At 46.9% G+C, this 18,100-nt stretch overlaps 1 protein-coding gene across 1 annotated transcript; it reads left to right on the forward strand.

Annotated features, from left to right (window-relative positions):
• The first annotated feature begins 1,419 nt into the window (after positions 1–1,419).
• Positions 1,420–10,487, forward strand: LOC117350875 (cornifelin-like). Its single transcript, XM_033925571.1, has 4 exons — positions 1,420–1,542; positions 3,804–3,921; positions 4,013–4,158; positions 6,847–10,487. Exons 1-4 carry the CDS (start codon positions 1,537–1,539, stop codon positions 6,994–6,996), a joined length of 420 nt encoding a protein of 139 aa, XP_033781462.1. The 5' UTR covers positions 1,420–1,536; the 3' UTR covers positions 6,997–10,487.
• Positions 10,488–18,100: the final 7,613 nt, after the last annotated feature.

The raw sequence follows: 18,100 nt of genomic DNA on the forward strand, positions 1-18,100 counted from the left end.
AAAACATATTAAGATAAATTGTTTATTAAAAATTATAAAGAGAAAAGCAAACAAACCCCCCCCCCAAACAAAATATAAATTATCTGGAGGTTTTTTTACACCACTGTTGTATATAATGCCACATGCGAAATCATCTTAGTTCCGTGACCAGTTGCTAATGTCTTTTTCCTCCGTTTAAATTTGATATCTTGCAATGTTCTTGTACATCATGCACAGTTTTGCTTATTGAGAAATTGCCAATTTTTTTTGGGAATTCTGAAGTGTCTGCACGGTGTTTGAATTTCAATAGGAGAAAACCTTTCTTTAACAAAAGACGGAGCTAAAGACAGCGTTCAGTGGGTGAGGAGGGCAGGGCCCTCTCTGTGTGGGCTGTGATGAGGGATGCTGGGGCAGGGAGGGTTTATGATGGCTAGCAGGGGAAGGGGGGGGGATTTGCATACTGTGTTTACAGTTTCACATCCACACTCAAAGCGGTTTACACGCAGGTACTTCAAAAATTATCAAGTTTATTATGCTTTTCATTTCCCGGTGGGCTCACAATCTATCTAATGTACCTGGGGGATTAGGTGACTTGCTCAGGGAGCAGCACAGGATTTGAACCCACAACCTCAGGGTGCGGAGGCAACAGCTCTAGCCACTGCACCATACTCTCTTCCTGGCAAGAAACCCCCCCTCCCCTCCCCTCCCCTCCCCTCTCAAACGCATCGGGTAAGAGCGAAACAGGAGACGGAGACACGGAAATCTTGTCCAGGAAACATTACTGCTCTCTCATTCTCTCCAACGGTAGAGTTGCAAGAATAAGGGACCCGAGTGAGGTGAGTGTGTGTGTGTGGATGGGTGAGAGGGCGAGGAAGCAGATACAGTAAATCCTTGGACTGCAAGTAACTTGGTTTGCAAGACAAGCAAAACATTTGATTAAATTTTAACTTGAAATACAAGCAAAGTCTTGCAATACAAGTGCATACAGTAGACACACATCACAGCTGAGCCGATGGTTCTTCTCTCTCTGACACGGCGGGAGTGTAGTGACTGTTCTAAACGAGCAGAATTTTGCAATACGAGCACATGTAGAATTTGTATTCAAGTTTCTGGATTGCGGAACGAATCGTCTGAGTTTCCATTATTTCCTGAGGGGAAATTTGGTTTGATATACGAGCGCTTTGGATTACAAGCATGGTTTCGGAACGAATTATGCTCGCAAATCGAGGCTTTACTGTACCGCAGGGATAGCCCCCACCCCCAAGCCAGATCCCACGGTCTGAAGAAGATTTAGGGATAGGAAGATGAAAGTTGAAATGCTATAATTATGGCATGCATCGACGCAGGAGAGGTTTGGACAGGGCGGTCCACGTGGTTCTTAATTTGATACCAAAGGGGTTGCCAGCCAGTAGATGCAAAAGGCTTAAATGAGATAGCAATGGCCGGAGAAAGTAGGATGCCGTCTGCAGAACGAAAGGGAAACACGCAGCTTTCAGCAATGAAATGCCCCCAAATTATTTTTTAAAAAACGCTTCTTAAAACGAGCCCCACAAGGATATGCAGGTGCGTAAAAATGTTCCTTTTGTATATAAAATCCTGCACGGAACAGATCCAATACACTTCTCCCTCCGTATTCGCAGTCTCAGCAATTGCGGTTTTTACCTTGCTGGCTCCTCCCCCCCAAAATTACATCAGCTTGCATAGAGAAATCGCTGACTCCAAGCTCTTACAGAGAAAACCGCCAATTCCCGGCACTTTCTTCACCGTGTTTTGTCTCTCCTTCAGGCACAGGCCAGGTCTCCCACCGGGTTATTCGCGGTTTCACCATATTCACGGTAGTTTTTAATAGAAAACAGCGAATGACATGTGAAAAAGTTATTTGTGGTTTTTCTGCATTTGCAGTTCTGTTAATCCCCTAGCACAGCGAATGCGGAGGGAGAAGTGTATATCTTTCAAAGAGGGTGACTTCCAATTCTCCAATGGAGTTCTCAGATCAGAAGCTGAGCCTTGACTTATTCCTATCAGTGAAAGAGCTGAAATTTGGGTTTTCACACGAGATCGATTGAAATTTGATAAAGCGCCTTTGGTCCCACTAGGTCTTAAACTAGAATCGAGTTATCTTTTGTACAGAGAGAAATTGAAAGCCTGCCTCGCAGAAGAATTAGGACAAAAGATGAATCAAATTTATCTGGAAGTGCTTTTAGGATACATCAAGGCAGAAGTGGAGTCAGAGAAATTTGTCAAAGAGATAAGTTTTGACTGACTTCCTAATGATCCACTGTAAGTTAGAGAAATGACAAAACATAACAATTTATTTATACAGTACTCCCCTGAAATTCGCGGGGGTTCTGTTGCAGGAAACGCCGTAAATTTTTTTTAAAAAAAATGTAGGGGTGGCAGGAGAGGGCAGCTGGAGAGGCAGGAGAGGGCAGCTGGAGCGCTGGCGGGTGAAGAAAATCACTCGCGGTCTGTTCCGACCGCCTCTTCCTGTAGTAAAGTCGGGCTACACCAATCAGAAGCTGCTTTGACACGCAGCTCCTGATTGGTGTAGCCCGACTTTACTACAGGAAGAGGCGGTCGAAGCAGACTGCGAATGAGCGAGTCCACGATTCGCGAACTATGAATGCGCGGGGGAACACTGCGCTGCATAGTTTAGAAAATTAAAGAAAAAGGCCAAAGAATCTCAGTGGTGACAGTGGAATAGTAAGGGTGGGCAGGGGGGTGGACTGGCCCAGATGCGGTCTTTGCAGGGGTGCCCATCTCTTCTCCTCTCTGCCTCCCCCACCGCGCGTACCATCTTCCACTTGTTGCTTGTGCCGGCCTTGGCTCCCTTCAGATTTTATTTAATTGAATTTTATACCACATGTAAACCGCATAAATGTTTTTACCAATGCGGTATGTCAAATGCCAAGTTTCCAAGTTTATTTTAAAATTTGATAAAAATCGCTTTTTTCAGCATTGCAAAGCAATGTACAATAATAGGGGAGGGAGGAAGGAAAGAAAGGGAAGGGGGTGAAAGGGGGAACTAGGGTTTATCATATAAAATGTTTGGAGGAATGATAGTATTTAATTTATATCAATTTATTGGAAGAATCAAGTAAGAAATACAATAATATAGTTAAAAAATACATTCATTACAATAAGAATCATAATAATAATAATTCATACAAATTTATATCATCCTTCCAACTTAAATTTCCATATAAACTAATCCATTTTTTTTCTACGCCCTCTTTCCCTCCAAATGAAATCCCCCACCCCGAATGAAAGTTGACAAAAGTAAAAAAAATAAAATAAAAACCTGGAATGTTATTAGAAAACCTAAGTTTCATCGTAAATCATTGAGAACTAAACTTCTTATTCTTGGTGAAAGTTTTTGAATATAACCCCAGCCTAGATCGGGGTACCGGATGTCCGGGAAAACCCAGACGTGTCTGAGTTCCCGGACGGACTTTCCAAAACCCGGCAGTTTGTCTGTGGTTTTGGAAAGCCCCCAACGAGCTCCGGCCACATCTGGAGGGCCTCTGAGCATGTGCAGAGGACATCAGCCACATCCACGCATGCTCCAGACCCTCCAGGCGCGGCTGGAGCTCATCGGGGAAGAGAGGAGGCTGTGTGTGGGGGGCGGGGCTGGACGTGGAATGGGACAGGGTCATGTGTCTGGGGGGGGTTTTGCAGAAGAAAATATGATAACCCTATGCCTAGTCAATCTATTACACAATTACTATCCTCGTGTCTCTGTACAGAACAGCGTACCTCCGAATTATAACATAATGGAGGCAGCACAGCCTCTGTGTACATTGACCTCTCTTCCTACTTTGCAGGTGAACATGGCAGCCATATTGGTGCAACCCCAGGCCATGACGACCCAGATAGTGAGTGTGACTCAAGGTTCTGATTGGGGCACAGGCCTCACGGATTGCTGTGAAGACTGTGGCATTTGTGAGTATTCAGGACCGGAGGGGAGGGTGGAATGGCAGTGGAGTTCACAGGATGCCAGACATACGCCAACCGGAGGGTTGTATCTTTTCAGGTTGTTGCGCATTGTGGTGCTTTCCCTGCTTCATGTGCAGAACTGTGGATGAGTTTGGAGAGTGTCTGTGCCTCCCCCTCCTGGAGAACTGCGGAGGGGTGTCTCTGGCCATGCGGGCTTCTGTCCGGGAGAGATACAAAATTCCAGTAAGTGCAAAAGCTTGCCCTTGTAGTAGCCCTGGACCTCAACGTACACTGGAGAAGGGTACTATCCTTCTCATTCCCCTGCAGAAGTCCCCCTTCGGTTCTGTATTGAGAGGACGGGCACTCTCTCCCTCTCGCCTCAATGGATTCCCTTGCTGTCCCTCAGTAGGAGATGAGTTCTCACTGTCCATCCCCCCTCTATGTAGGGTTGCCAGATTTTCCTTTCCCCCAAGCACGCCTAGTTACACCCACCCCTGCCTGCTCTTGTCAGGCAGAGAGGAAGTCCGCGCATGCCGGGTTTTGAAAAGCCTTCCAGACCCCCGGAGATGTCCTCTAAAGGCTGACGTCTGGTAACCCTACCTCTATGGGCTATCCCTTCTGTCTAGCACTAGGAGGGAGCTGTACTCCTTCCTAGGGTTACCAGATGTCTGGGGAAAACCGGACATGTCCTCTTTTTAAAGGACTGTCTGGTGCCTGGACGGATTTTCAAAGTCTGGTAGTTAGTCCCGGTTTCCCAAGCTCAGGGTCGCATCTGGAGGGCGGATGTGACTCAGTGACATGAGACATCATCGCATCTGCGCACGCTCGGAGGCCCTCTAGACACAGCCCCCAGCTTGGGAAAGGAGATGAGGGGGCAGGGCCAGGGTGGAATGGTGCGGGGCCATGTGTAGGGTTGCCAGATCTTCCTTTTGGAAAATCCTGGTAACCCTAGCCATGTGTTCTCTTTTTGTGGTGAAGAAATCTGGTAACCCTACTCCCTCCTCTCATCTCCATTACATTAGGCGAAGGGTTCTCTCTCTCTCACCCCTGCAGCTCTATCCCACACTGGGAGGTGCATCCCTGCTTCTTCTAACTAAATCAACAACATTATAGACGCTCATAAATTGTACCTCATGTATCGTATCATCATTACCGAAGCTCACGTGCCTTAACAGCATTATAGAAGCTCGTGTAAACCACCCAGTCATTAGTAGCAGTCTAGAAGATCTCAATAAACAAGAAACTCTATCCTATAGACCTGCCAAGTCTCCCGCATTCAGCAGGCGACTCCCGCTCCCGTTGGTCATTCTCCAACACTCCCACTTGGGAACCCAGAACTCCCACTCAGCAACCTTCCCCCTCTTTTGGCAGCAGGAGGTGCAGCATTAATCAGATGTCACCTCCTGCTACTGGGAGACCAGTCTCGAGGTGCAAAAGCTCACAGCCCTTATCGCAAGACTGGAAACGACAGCAGAAGATGACATCTGATTAAGGCGTCTCCTACTGCTGGAGAGGGAAGTGGGCTGCCGGTGCAGCAGCTGCCACATTTTGGTGAGTCAAGGGGTGGAACCAGAGTAGAGTGGGGGGGGGGGGGGCGGGTTCCTTTGGCAGCTCTGGTCCTACCTAGGAAGAGATTCACTTGGTATCTAATGTTACGGTATCTGGAAGGCCCTGATTGGCTCAGACTATTCAGGGCCCGTCCCTTGGGAGGGGCCTGAGCCAATCAGGGCCTTGATGCACCGGGGAGGGCCCTAATTGTCATCATCGAGGGCACATTCACAGCAGCTCAGTGGTCTCAAACTCGCGGCCCGCCAGGTACTATTTTGAGGCCCTCGGTATTATAAAGAATGACTCTATGGAAAACCTGTGCCTCAAGTGTCGGGCGGTCGTGTCCTGGAACATTACCCGCCTCACTGCTGTAACCTCACGCCAGCGCTTTCCTGTGTACGCGATTGTCCTCTCCACTCCACCTCACAATCGGGTGAGGCGGGCAGCGTTCCAGAACGTAAGGTAACCACTGGAGACAGTGCAGCTTGTGCGTGTGTCCGGTGCTGGAGGACGCTTAAGGCACAAGTTTTCCGTAAAGAATCAATCATCCTTTATAAAACCGAGGGCCTCAAAATAGTTGGTCCAAAATCTTGTCTCTTGCAGTTGATACTTTGACGGTTTTTCACTTTCTGCATGTTGCACTGCTTTCTGCTGTGCATAGCTGAAATTATCAGACGCAATTAAGGAAAGATCTAGAAACTAATTTCAGATAATCCGCATTTTGGATCTTGCAAAGTTGTCATTTCTCTAATAAGACATTAACTATTTTTTTCTGAGGCCCTCCCAAGTACCTACAAATCCAAAACGTGGCCCTGCAAAGGGTTGGAGTTGGAGACCACTGGCTTAACTGTAACTATGACATCCTGTTTGTCTTTGGGAAGCAGAGCTGAGATTGTGATGTCATAATGCCTCATTCCACCAATAAGAGCCAACCTCATCAGTGATGTCACAATGGCCCTCCAACCCAGCCAGCAGATTAGCTGTTCCCCTTAACTCAGTGGTCTCAAACCCGCGGCCCGCCAGGTCCTATTTTGAGGCCCTCGGTATGTTTATCATAATCACAAAAGTAAAATAAAACCGTTTCTTGATTGTATGTCTCTTTAGCTATAAATTACAATATTATTATTAAGACTTAGCCAAAAGGAAAGATTTAGAAACTATAAAGAGTTTGACCTCATGCAAAATTGCCATTTCTTTAATAAGACATTAACTATTTTTTTCTGCGGCCCTCCAAGTACCGACAAATCCAAAATGTGGCCCTGCAAAGGGTTTGAGTTGGAGACCGCTGCAGCAGCTCAAGTCAGCGCGTGCTTTTGTCCTGCGTGCAATTTTCGGCGTACCATAATTCAGACACCTACTAACAGCCTTTTCTTCACTCCTCAGGGCTCCATATTCTCAGACTGCTGTACCGTCTGCTGCTGTTATTCGTGCACCTGGTGCCAGATGGCAAGAGAGATCAAGAGAAGGAGGAGCTCCACTGTGATCACTACTCAGACCACCACCGTCCCACTCATGAGTCAAGTTTATATGTAGTAGCAATGGGGCTAATGGCCACTGTCCATCCCCAGCCTGGCAGCTTTGTATTACACAGAACCCTTTTTTGCTTCAATCAGTGGTGTAGTGAGGGTGACCGGTGTGGGGGCAGGTGGCGCCCCCTCCCTGTTCTCCGCGTGCCTTTTTAACCATTGTAAACCGCATAGAACTTCACGGCCCTGCAGCATATAAACCGTTATTATTATGGAACTTCGGCGCGAGCAGCGACGAACCTGCCGTCCGCGTCGGCTTCGGAACTCTCTCCGACTTCCTCCCGGACAACGCCGAAGCCGACGCGGGCGGCAAGTCCGTCGCTGCTCGCGCCAAAGTTAAAAAGATTACGGGGAAGGGCCGCGCGCGTGGCAGGGGGGAGGGGTGGGCAGGGGCGGAGAGGAGGAAGGCCTCCCCCTTGCACACCCCCCCCCACTCAATCCTTCAACAAAGTTTCTGGCGCTTCACGATGTGCTCACAGTAACTCATAGAAGCCAACGAAATAACCCGTGCTACCCATTAGTGCAATTATTTACATTTGATTTTCCTGGGCTTCTCTTACTCCTGTTGCAGGAAGAAAGATTAGTGTGGAACAATGATCATACAACTGCCGGGATACCTGTGGTGTGTGGGTATGCAAAACTGATGCACAGATTTTTTTATCACTTTGCAGTGCTAAATCGTTATGCTAGCTCAAGGCTGGTGTAAAGATGCAACGCGGGAGTGTAAGATTCCCCCTCCCCCCAAAAAAAACCATCCTTGTGACTCAAGTGGGCCCCCAGACACTCAACCCCCAATACCTCCATGGCGAATCTCTTTCGATGGAAAGGAAACTCGGAAATGAGGGAGATAGGGTGAAGGGGAAAGAGGACAGACTCGGGGGTAACCTGAGGAAATGTTGTTCAAGGAAAGGTTGGTGAACTCATGGAATAGTCTCCCAGTGGAGGTTATGGAGACCAAGACTGTGTCTGAATTCAGGAAAGCTTGGGACAGCTACATATATAGCTACATATGTCAAACGAAAAAAACTTTATGACAGCTTAATAGCCTCCAAAGCAGCTAAACTGGACAGACAAATCACCACTCTGTTATCTTCGACTACAAACTACAAAACCTTCAAGAGAGATATTAAAACCATACTCTTCAAAAAACACATAAAACCTATCCAGCACGACCAATCCCAACCCAACATCCATCACTCTCTATACCCTTAGTACTCTCTAATATTCTTCTATTTACCAAACGTTATCTAAAAACCCATAATTTACCCTATTCCTATCTCCTAAAGACTTCTACTTCCCGTTGGTAACTCTTTTACCCGACATTTTTATTACCTTAAAAATTTTAAGTCATCGCTTATTCTATTCCTTCAAATTTTGAATGTAATTCTTCTTTTAGTTTGGATGTAATCCGCCTTGAACCGCAAGGTAACGACGGAATAGAAATCACTAATGTAATGTAATGTAATATAGGGTTACCAGGCGTCCAGATGTACCCGGCCATGTCCTCTTTTTAAAGGACTGTTCAGGTGTCCGAACGGCTTTCCAAAACCCGGCACTTTGCCGGGTTTTGAAAAGCTGTTGAGATTGGGGCCGAGTCTGGAGCCCATTTGCGCTTGACCAGATAGCCAGGAAAACCCGGACATGTCCTTTTTGAAGGTGCCTTTTTGGATTAGGCCCTCCATCAGTAGTTCAGAGACTTGAGCCAGAGACTGAGGAGATGTATAAAAAAAGGCTTTTATTATAAGCATATATGCTGGACCTCTGAACAGAACTAGCTGTATAAAACAGAGGACCCCGAGAGTCTCGGACACAAAGGTTATATAGGGTCCTATCCAGTCTAAACTGGTATAACCAGCTCTGGCCAAAAAGGTAAGAGCAGAGAGAAAAACAAAGCCATAAATCCATCCTATAGTCTATACATCAAAGCTAGCTAACAGCAGCATCCTGTTGCCCCCTGGCCGTGACTGGTACCAAGATAGATACATAGAACAGGCCTGCATGCAATAGTGATATCTCAGAGCAATAAAAATGGAGTCACAGGTTGTTGTTTTATGTATTACAACCCACTGATCTAAGATGGAGTTTCTTCATATACACCGTGACCCAGCTATAGTAGCTGGCTAGGGATCCTTCACTTTTTTTAGAGGACTGGCCAGGTGCCCAGATGGACTTTCCAAAACCCGGCAGTTGATACGGGGTTTTCGAAAGCCCCCATGAGCTCTGGCTGCATCTGGAGGGCCTCTGAGCATGCACAGATGATGTCATACACATCCACGCATGCTCGAGGTCCTCCAGACACGGCCCGGAGGTTGGGGGAAGAAGAGCCGAGGCTTTGTGGGGGGACAGGGCTGGAGGCAGAATTAAGTGGTACCTTGTGTCTGGGTTGTGGTGTTTCAAAATACGGTAACCCTAGGTCTAAGGTACCATCTGGGGGCCCGGGCACTGCACGTGCTCAGAGAAAAAAAAAAAAATCTCTCTGAGCTATTGGAGAGCTTATCCGCAAATTGGGAGCTGTTGGGACAACACCCCATATGTGGCTGACTCATCCTGCTTGTCCTAGGAGAAATTTTGGTACATCAGACTCAATTTTAATAAAGGAGGCGGCTTTTCACTCTTAGTAGAAATGAAACTGATATTCATGCATGTGATAATTTAGTGGTTTCAGTTCTCTCTGGGAGAGAGAGAGAGAATGTTCCAGTCCTGGTGTCAGCTCAAGAACAGAGCTCCCTGCAAATAAACACCCTCAGGCCCTACACCGAGAGGCTGAGATTATATTCCACCTGCTGGCATGCTATTGTCAGAACTAGGCCCTAAATCAGACTTCAACAATCCCACCTAGGAAAAGACAGCACTGCAAACGTTAGAAATGTGTGTTTGCTTGAAATGTCAACCTCTCCCGTGTTGTTCCCAAACACAAAATGCCAGGGAAAAAAACCAAAACATGATATGTCAGGGGCTTTTTGTTGTGTTGTGAATAGTGCGCATTTTTTTTCCAAAAAGTGTGTGTGTTCTTCCAAAAGTCTGCTCTCCACGAAGAGTGGAGCATTTCACCCCAAAAAACGAACGTTCTTGGAAACAACATAGGAAATTAACATCCTTCCCCCTTTTTTTTACAAAACCACGTAAGAGGTTTTTAGCATTGGCCGATGAGCTGAATGCTCTGCGCCGCTCTGATGGTCATAGACTTCCTATGAGCGTCGGAGCAGCGCAGAGTTTTCAGCGAGCAGGCCAGCGCTAAACACCTCATGCACGGTTTTGTAAAAAAAAAAAAAAAGGGAGGAGGGGTAAAATGAGATGAAATCTTTCAGGCTGCATGCCCCTAGCCCAGAACCCCAACACACTTCCTTCTGTTGCATATCTTGACACCAAGGCCCAGAGTTCTGAAGCAGACTTTTGTTTTTTAAATTTTGCAGCACATCTGTGTAAACGTATATTCAAGTTAAAAATGTTTAAAAATATAAATATATTCCTTTAACAAATAAAATAATTTGCAAAGCTGTTGGAAGGCATGTGTATCATTTCTGATTATCTTTCTATATTCTTTCTTCCTTCTTCAAAAAAAAAAAAATGCAGACAAAAACTGAAATAGATCCCCCTAACCCAGGCATGGGCAACTCCGGTCCTTGAAGGCCAGAATCCAGATGCATTGAAAGCAGCGCATGCAAATAGATCTCATGCATATTCATTGGGGAAATCCTGAAAACCCGACTAGATTGCGGCCCTCAAGGAGGGACTTTGAGATCCTGTGCTATGGCTAGTCCATGGGTGGGCAACTCCGGACCTCGAGGGCCGCCATCCAGTCGGGTTTTCAGGATTTCCCCAATGAATATGCATGAGATCTATGTGCACGCACTGCTTTCAATGCATATTCATTGGGGAAATCCTGAAAACCCGACTGGATTGCGGCCCTCTAAGAGGGACTTTGACACCCCTGCCCTAAAGAGACCATTATAACGCATCCAACCATGCAGATTCTCTTAAATCAGGGGTCTCAAAGTCCCTCCTTGAGGATCACAATCCAGTCGGGTTTTCAGGATTTCCCCAATGAATATGCATGAGATCTACGTGCACGCACTGCTTTCAATGCATATTCATTGGGGAAATCCTGAAAACCCGACTGGATTGCGGCCCTCAAGGAGGGACTTTGAGATCCCTGGTATAAGCAATGCAATACTGGTAAAAGAGAACCAGAAATGTGTTTTCTCTTGTGCTGTGCTAAATACAGAAACAGAAACGATGTACGTACATGCCCCCAACTCCTTTTACTAAGCCTGGGTAGAGGTTTGTACCGTGACCCGGAGTTTTAAATGCTCCAACACTGCTCTGACGCTCATAGAATTCATAGAATGAGCTTCGGAGCAGTGTCAGGCAACAGTCGAAAACTCTAAGAGGGCCTAACTTTGCGCCGGCCAATAAAAACCTTGGATATTCAAGGCTAGTCACCAGACCCAGCCCGACATTGAATATCAGCGGTCAGTGCTGACTGCGGGAGTTATCCGGCCTGCTTCCCGCGGTCTGAACGTTGGCCTGAAAAGTTTTCGTAGAAAGCTGCATTTCTGAATCTCTTAACCAGTTCCATTCCACCCCTCAACCACAAATGCCCAGGTAACTTGCTCCAAAGCACAGGACCCACCACTGAGATAGCTGTGGCCCTAGTGTTCGCATCACCAAATCAGCGACCGCTTATCAAGGGAAAACCACATGCCCTTCTCTGACCCCAGGGGACGGCGAGGATGGGACGAACCCAAAACTTTGGTCAATTACTATGGCGTTCCCAAATAAATGGCCTGATGAATAAATTACCAAGGGCCTAAATTTTAGACCATGGGAGGCAAGCCCAGCTACTTCCTGCGGGCCGTAACTGGCCACCGGCATTTAATTGTCAGTCTAAATTCAGTCGCAGTAGACATAGGTGGCCAAGTCATAGCAGCCAAAGATGGGCCTGCTATGTAGGCAGGTCTAGCTAGCCGCTAGGCTTAGCTGGTCAGCCAATGAATACTGGCGAGACATCGCCAGTGCCTGGGATGGCATCAGGATATTCAGTAGGGGATAGCAAGCTATTTCTCCTTGGTCATCCGGAATCAAGGGAAAAAACTTTAGTCCTACCCGACAAGGTTCATGTTTCGGCATAAAAATACCTGCCTCAGGGGTCCATGCCTTTACTGAATTTGAATCTTTGTACCTTGCAGCTCAAATTCCTCAGATTTTCCTTGTTCTGTGCCTATTAGCAAGCCTCATGATCTCTCTTAAGATGGGCCTCAGTATCAGTATCAGGTTTCTGGTGGAGACAAATACTGTAGGATTGCATCGCTTTCCGTTGGGCTAAATGCCTACAAATTTGGAAACACCAGTGTTTTAGCCTCAACATTTAAGTGTTACATTATTAATGTGAGAATTCAAAAATAGCCCCAAACCCCAGAAACCATTTCCCCCTCAGATAACCCCTAGAGACCAGTGGTTCTTAAACCTGTCCTGGGGGACTCCCAGCCAGTCAGATTTTCAAGCTATCCCTAATGAATATACATGAGGCTATATTGTCTTGGATATCTTGGACTGGGTGGGGGTCCGCAGGACAGGTTTGAGAACCACTGCCCTAGACCCAGAAAGCACTCTCCCCCCTCTCCTCTCTACAATGGACAACCAACAATGCCCCAAAAGGAGGACACTCGCCTCCAAAACGGAGGACAAAATGGATGCCAGAAATCTGTATAGAATTTGCATATATATGCACATGTATTTACAGTAAAACCTTGGTTTGCAGGCATAATTCATTCCAGAAGCATGCTTGTAATCCAAAGCACTCATATATCAAAAAGAATTTCCCCATAGGAAATAATGGAAACTCAAGTTAGAAGGGAAAAGATTCCGTACAAACATAAGAAAGTTCTTCTTCACCCAGAGAGTGGTAGAAATCTGGAACGCTCTTCCGGAGGTTGTTATAGGGGATAACACCCTCCAGGGATTCAAGACAAAGTAGATAAAGACAGGTTGTTCACCCTCTCTAAGGTAGGGAGAATGAGAGGGCACTCTCTAAAGTTAAAAGGGGATAGATTCCGTACAAACGTAAGGAAGGTCGTCTTCACCCAGAGAGTGGTAGAAATCTGGAATGCTCTTCCGGAGGCTGTTATAGGGGAAAACACCCTTCAGGGATTCAAGACAGAACGTACGCCGGTAAGGCTAGACTCAAACAGGGCACTGGTCTTTGACCTAAGGACAACATGCTTGAACGGACTGCTAGGCACGATGGACCACTGGTCTGACCAGCAACGCCAATTCTTATGTTCTGAGGAGAAAAGGAGAAAGAGAAGTTTCAAGTTTTATTAAAATTTGTTATACATGCAATGTCAATGCATATTACAAGTTAAAAAATTGGGGGGAAAACCGTAAGACATTCTACTACAAGATAATAATATACATACGTGCAAGTTTAGTACCGATACAAAAGGAGAGAGGGATGAACTACAATCGTTAAAGAAAATAGAGAAACATTTATGGGTAAGACATCAGGAGGGGGCAAAAAGTGAGTATAAAGAGAGAGAGAGAGAGAAGAAAAAAAAGAAGAGAAACAAATTTTTTTTTTTTTTTAAGTCCTATAAAGGGAGACTTGGCGGGCAAGGAGTATTTCTTCCAGTCTGGGCTCCCCCATTAAAAGTGGTGGAAATTTTGCTCATTCTAAAGAACGGAAATTTATTCCAGTAAAGAGAGATAAGCTTCTGTTCTTCTAAATCTCTAATGTCACCTGCACCAGTTGGTACACCGCAGAGGTTTCAGTGCCCCTTTCGCTCTCCTCTGTCTGAGTTCTCACACTAAACAGGAAGTGACTTCCACGGGCAGTGTAGACAATGCTGGAGCTAAGCATCCCTATGCCCTCTCTCCCCCCCCCCCCCCCCAATGTGGCAGAGAAGGTTGCAGCTTTATTGGATATAGTAACATAGTATTTGACACATGCATTATACATTTATGGTCAGAAGCGTGCCGGCCACGGAGGTAACAGCTCCGACGCTCATGAGCATCAGGGGTGTTACCACCGCGACCGACGCTAAAAACTGCGCTATGCTTTTGTAAAAGGGAGGGAAGGATGCTTATGGGCATAAAATTCCTTTATAAAATTATATTTTAAATGTGTGGACCATGGCTCAGTGCCGGGTTCTAATACCCTCACAAGGGTATCGGATCGTATAACATTACAGTTCAGCTATAAGAACATCAAAATAGCCTTAACGGGTCAGACCAATAGTCCATAGCTTGTCTTCTCAGAGGTCAATTCAGGTCATTAGTATTTGGCAAAAACTTAAATAGTAGCAATAGGGAAATCCCCCCATTGCCCCAGGTACATTAGATAGATCGTGAGCCCGCCCGGACGGACAGGGAAGAAGGCTCGAGTTCCTGAAGGGACTTGGGAGTTCTGATCGACAAGTCGATGAAGCCGTCCGTGCAATGTGCGGCGGCGGCGAAAAGGGCGAACAGAATGCTTGGAATGATAAAGAAGGGGATCACGAACAGATCGGAGAAGGTTATCATGCCGCTGTACCGAGCCATGGTACATCCCTCACCTGGATTACTGCGTCCAGCACTGGTCGCCGTACATGAAGAAGGACGCGGTACTACTCGAAAGGGTCAAGAGAAGAGCGACTAAGATGCTTAAGGGGCTGGAGGAGCTGCCGTACAGCGAAAGATTAGAGAAACTGGGCCTCTTTTCCCTCAAACAGAGGAGACTGAGAGGGGACATGATCAAAACATTCAAGGTACTGAAGGGGATAGACTTAGTAGATAAGGACAGGTTGTTCACCCTCTCCAAGGTAGGAGATTGTAACCACACGTGAAAAGCAGTATATCAAGCCCTGTCCTCTAAAACAAGAGGGTCTGTGTGGGGCTGGTCGATGAGGAGGAGGAGGAAGGCTCTCAATCTGGCTGAGAGGGCCTGAGCCTAAAGTGGAGGGGCTCAGGACCTCCAGTGGCTATAGCCCTGCATGAAACAGTCAGTAGGAAAGCAGGGAGTGGGGAAAGGGGGCAGGGACGTTTAGGGGGCTTACTGGAAGCCGAGGAAAAGAGCTGGCAGCCAAGTGCAAGATGACGCATCGGCGCTTGGAAGAAGCATCTTTGAATAAGCACATGAATCGTGTCTCTGTTACGCCATCTCTAGCTCTGTGCCTGGTTTGTTTTTGTCTCTCTTTTTATCTGTATTGCCTTTTTTTTTACTTACTGGGTCAGGCCAATGGTCCATCTATCCCAGTCTCCTGCCTCCGTGGCGGCCAAGCCAAGTCTACAGGACTGTGGCGTCCGTACACCAAACCTCCAAATTCAATCGCAGCTTCTCTTTCAGCTGCGATTGCTAAGCTGCGATAGCGGTTTTAGCGCGCGCTGGATTGCCCCGCCCACTAGACGCTAATGCCAGCATTGAGCCGGCGTTAGTTCTAGCCGCGTGGCGTGGGTATAGCGCACGGGGCAATTCAGCGCGCGCTAAAAAAACGCTATCGCAGCGTAGGCAAAGGAGCCCTAAGTTTTACGGACCGGATCCATCGCCCGAATGGAGCTCGACTCGGTTAACAGTGAATGGTAACATAACACCAAAAAAACACAAAAAGGAAGAAAATCTAAATTGAGAAAAAAAAAAAAGTGGCTGATTTTCCAAAATGTTTAGCAAACAAGAAAGTCTTCAGAGCTTTCCGGAAAAGGGAGGAAGGTTCCCAATCTTCTTAGTACATAAGAACATAAGAATTGCCGCTGCTGGGTCAGACCCGTGGTCCGTCGTGCCCGGCAGTCCGCTCACGCGGCGGCCCTCTGGTCAAAGACCAGCGCCCTAACTGTGACTGGTCCTACCTGCGTACGTTCTGGTTCAGCAGGAACTTGTCTAGCTTTGTCTTGGATCCCTGGAGGGTGTTTCCCCTAGGACAGACTCCGGAAGAGCGTTCCAATTTTCTACCACTCTGGGTGAAGAAGAACTTCCTTAAGTTTGTACGGAATCTATCCCCTTTCAACTTTAAAGAGTGCCCTCTCGTTCTCCCTACCTTGGAGAGGGTGAACAACCTGTCCTTATCTACTTTGTCATGAATCCCTGGAGGGTGTTTCCCCCTATGACAGACTCCGGAAGAGCGGTAGATTATTCCAGAGCTCAGCCAGTTTGAAAGCGAGAGAGTAACTGAATCTCCTGATAGACCTATTTTTACCCCTAAGGGAAGGAAATAAAAGGTTTCATTTTTGAGAGCTTCTGGCAAGATGAGATCTATGCACGTTCCAGTCATAACGCACCAAAGTAGTGAGAATGCCAAATTGGATGGATGCCAAACACTGTATGTTGAAAAACCGCAAATAACTTTTTGCATGCTATTCACGGTTTTTCGGTAAAATAGACATGAAAAAGATAATAAACCGTGAATAACCCGGCCTGCGATTTGCTCCGTACAACGCCGGGAGCAGCGATTTCCTTCAGGAACCACCGGGGGCAGTGTTTTCCAATGTGAAATCTTGAATCCCTGGAGGGTGTTTTCCCCTATAACAGACTCCGGAAGAGCGTTCCAGTTTTCTACCACTTTCTGAGTGAAGAAGTACTTCCTTACGTTTCTACGGAATCTATCCCCTTTCAACTTTAGAGAGTGCCCTCTCGTTCTCCCTACCTTGGAGAGGGTAATCAACCTGTCCTTATCTACTAAGTCTATCCCCTTCAGTACCTTGAATGTTTCGATCATGTCCCCTCTCAATCTCCTCTGTTCGAGGGAGAAAAGGCCAAGTTTCTCTAATCTTTCGCTGTACGGCAGCTCCTCCAACCCCTTAACCATCTTAATCGCTCTTCTCTGGACCCTTTTGAGTAGTACCATGTCCTTCTTCATTTACGGCGATGACAATGAATTAGGTGTGGATGACATTAGTTCAGGTAGTACCATCGGTGTTAGTTGAGGGTATGTTGGTCAGTCATCATAGAGCTCGGCACGGTTTACAAGAGTTTAATAAAGGAAGGAGTAGCACAGAGGAGTTGGATGTTGAGTCCGGGGTGGGGGGGAGAACATTACAATTTTGTGAAGAGCCTAGTTTTCAGGTGCTTACGGATTAAAAGTTTAATTATTGAACTTTAAACACAATCTTAAAATTCATTTAAATATATCTTTAAAATGATGGTGTGCCACAACACGAGATGAGAAAAGTTGAAAATCACTGCTTTAATTGCTAGGCTACTCAGGGCGAGAAGGTGTAGTAGCCACCTCCCCAGTTTCTGCCCTGGGGAGGAGGATGCAAAGATGCCAAGCTACCCAGTTCCAGGATAGAGACTTTTTGGCCAGTCCTGGTTTTGAACTTCCACCCCAAAGCCGTGTGGGATTCATATTGCCCGATTCGGCCCATTGAAATCAGTGCTGGAAGATCCATAAGGCACCAGGACGAGTTGGTCAGACATTCAAGACTGTCCCCAAATCTTTAGCTTGGAATTAGGTAAAGTTGACATTTCTGAGAATCGCTAGGGAGGGAGCGGATGGTGCAGAGCAGCCAAGTTCCCCATTCCTGGTGGGAGATTTTGGGCCGGTCCTGGTTGTAAACCTACATCCCAGTGTAGTATTTCTAGTCTATGAAACTGGTGCTGTAGGTCCCATAATGCAACAGGATGAGGTTGATGGAAATCCAGAGCTGGCCTAAAAGTCTTCCTCTGGGAATTGGAGGTGGCAGGGAGAGCAGTAGGAGCTCACTTGGGTGTGAAAAGGGGGTTACACCAGGGGTTTCAAAGTCCCTCCTCGAGGGCCGCAATCCAGTCGGGTTTTCAGGATTTCCCCCAATGAATATGCATGAGATCTATTTGCATGCACTGCTTTCATTGTATGCTAATACAGTGTTCTTCAACCACCGGTGCCGGTCCCCAGAGCCGGCACGTCCATCAGGCAGAAGACAGTGCTCTTCAGCCGCTGGTCCATGTTGCGATCAACGCAGCCTCTTCGGACCGGCTCCCTGAGTGCTGCAGTGCACAAAGCCGTGGGAAAAGGTTCCTACGCGCGTCACAACATGAGAGGGAAGGCTTCCAGATGAGGCGCAGGACGTGTGCAAGGAGCCGCTGCCCACAGCTTTGTGCAATGCAGCACTCAGGGAGCCGGCCCGAAGACGCCGCATTGATCGCACCGTGGACCAGCCCA

Source organism: Geotrypetes seraphini, chromosome 16, assembly GCF_902459505.1.
Source record: "Geotrypetes seraphini chromosome 16, aGeoSer1.1, whole genome shotgun sequence".
Taxonomy (NCBI): domain Eukaryota; kingdom Metazoa; phylum Chordata; class Amphibia; order Gymnophiona; family Dermophiidae; genus Geotrypetes; species Geotrypetes seraphini.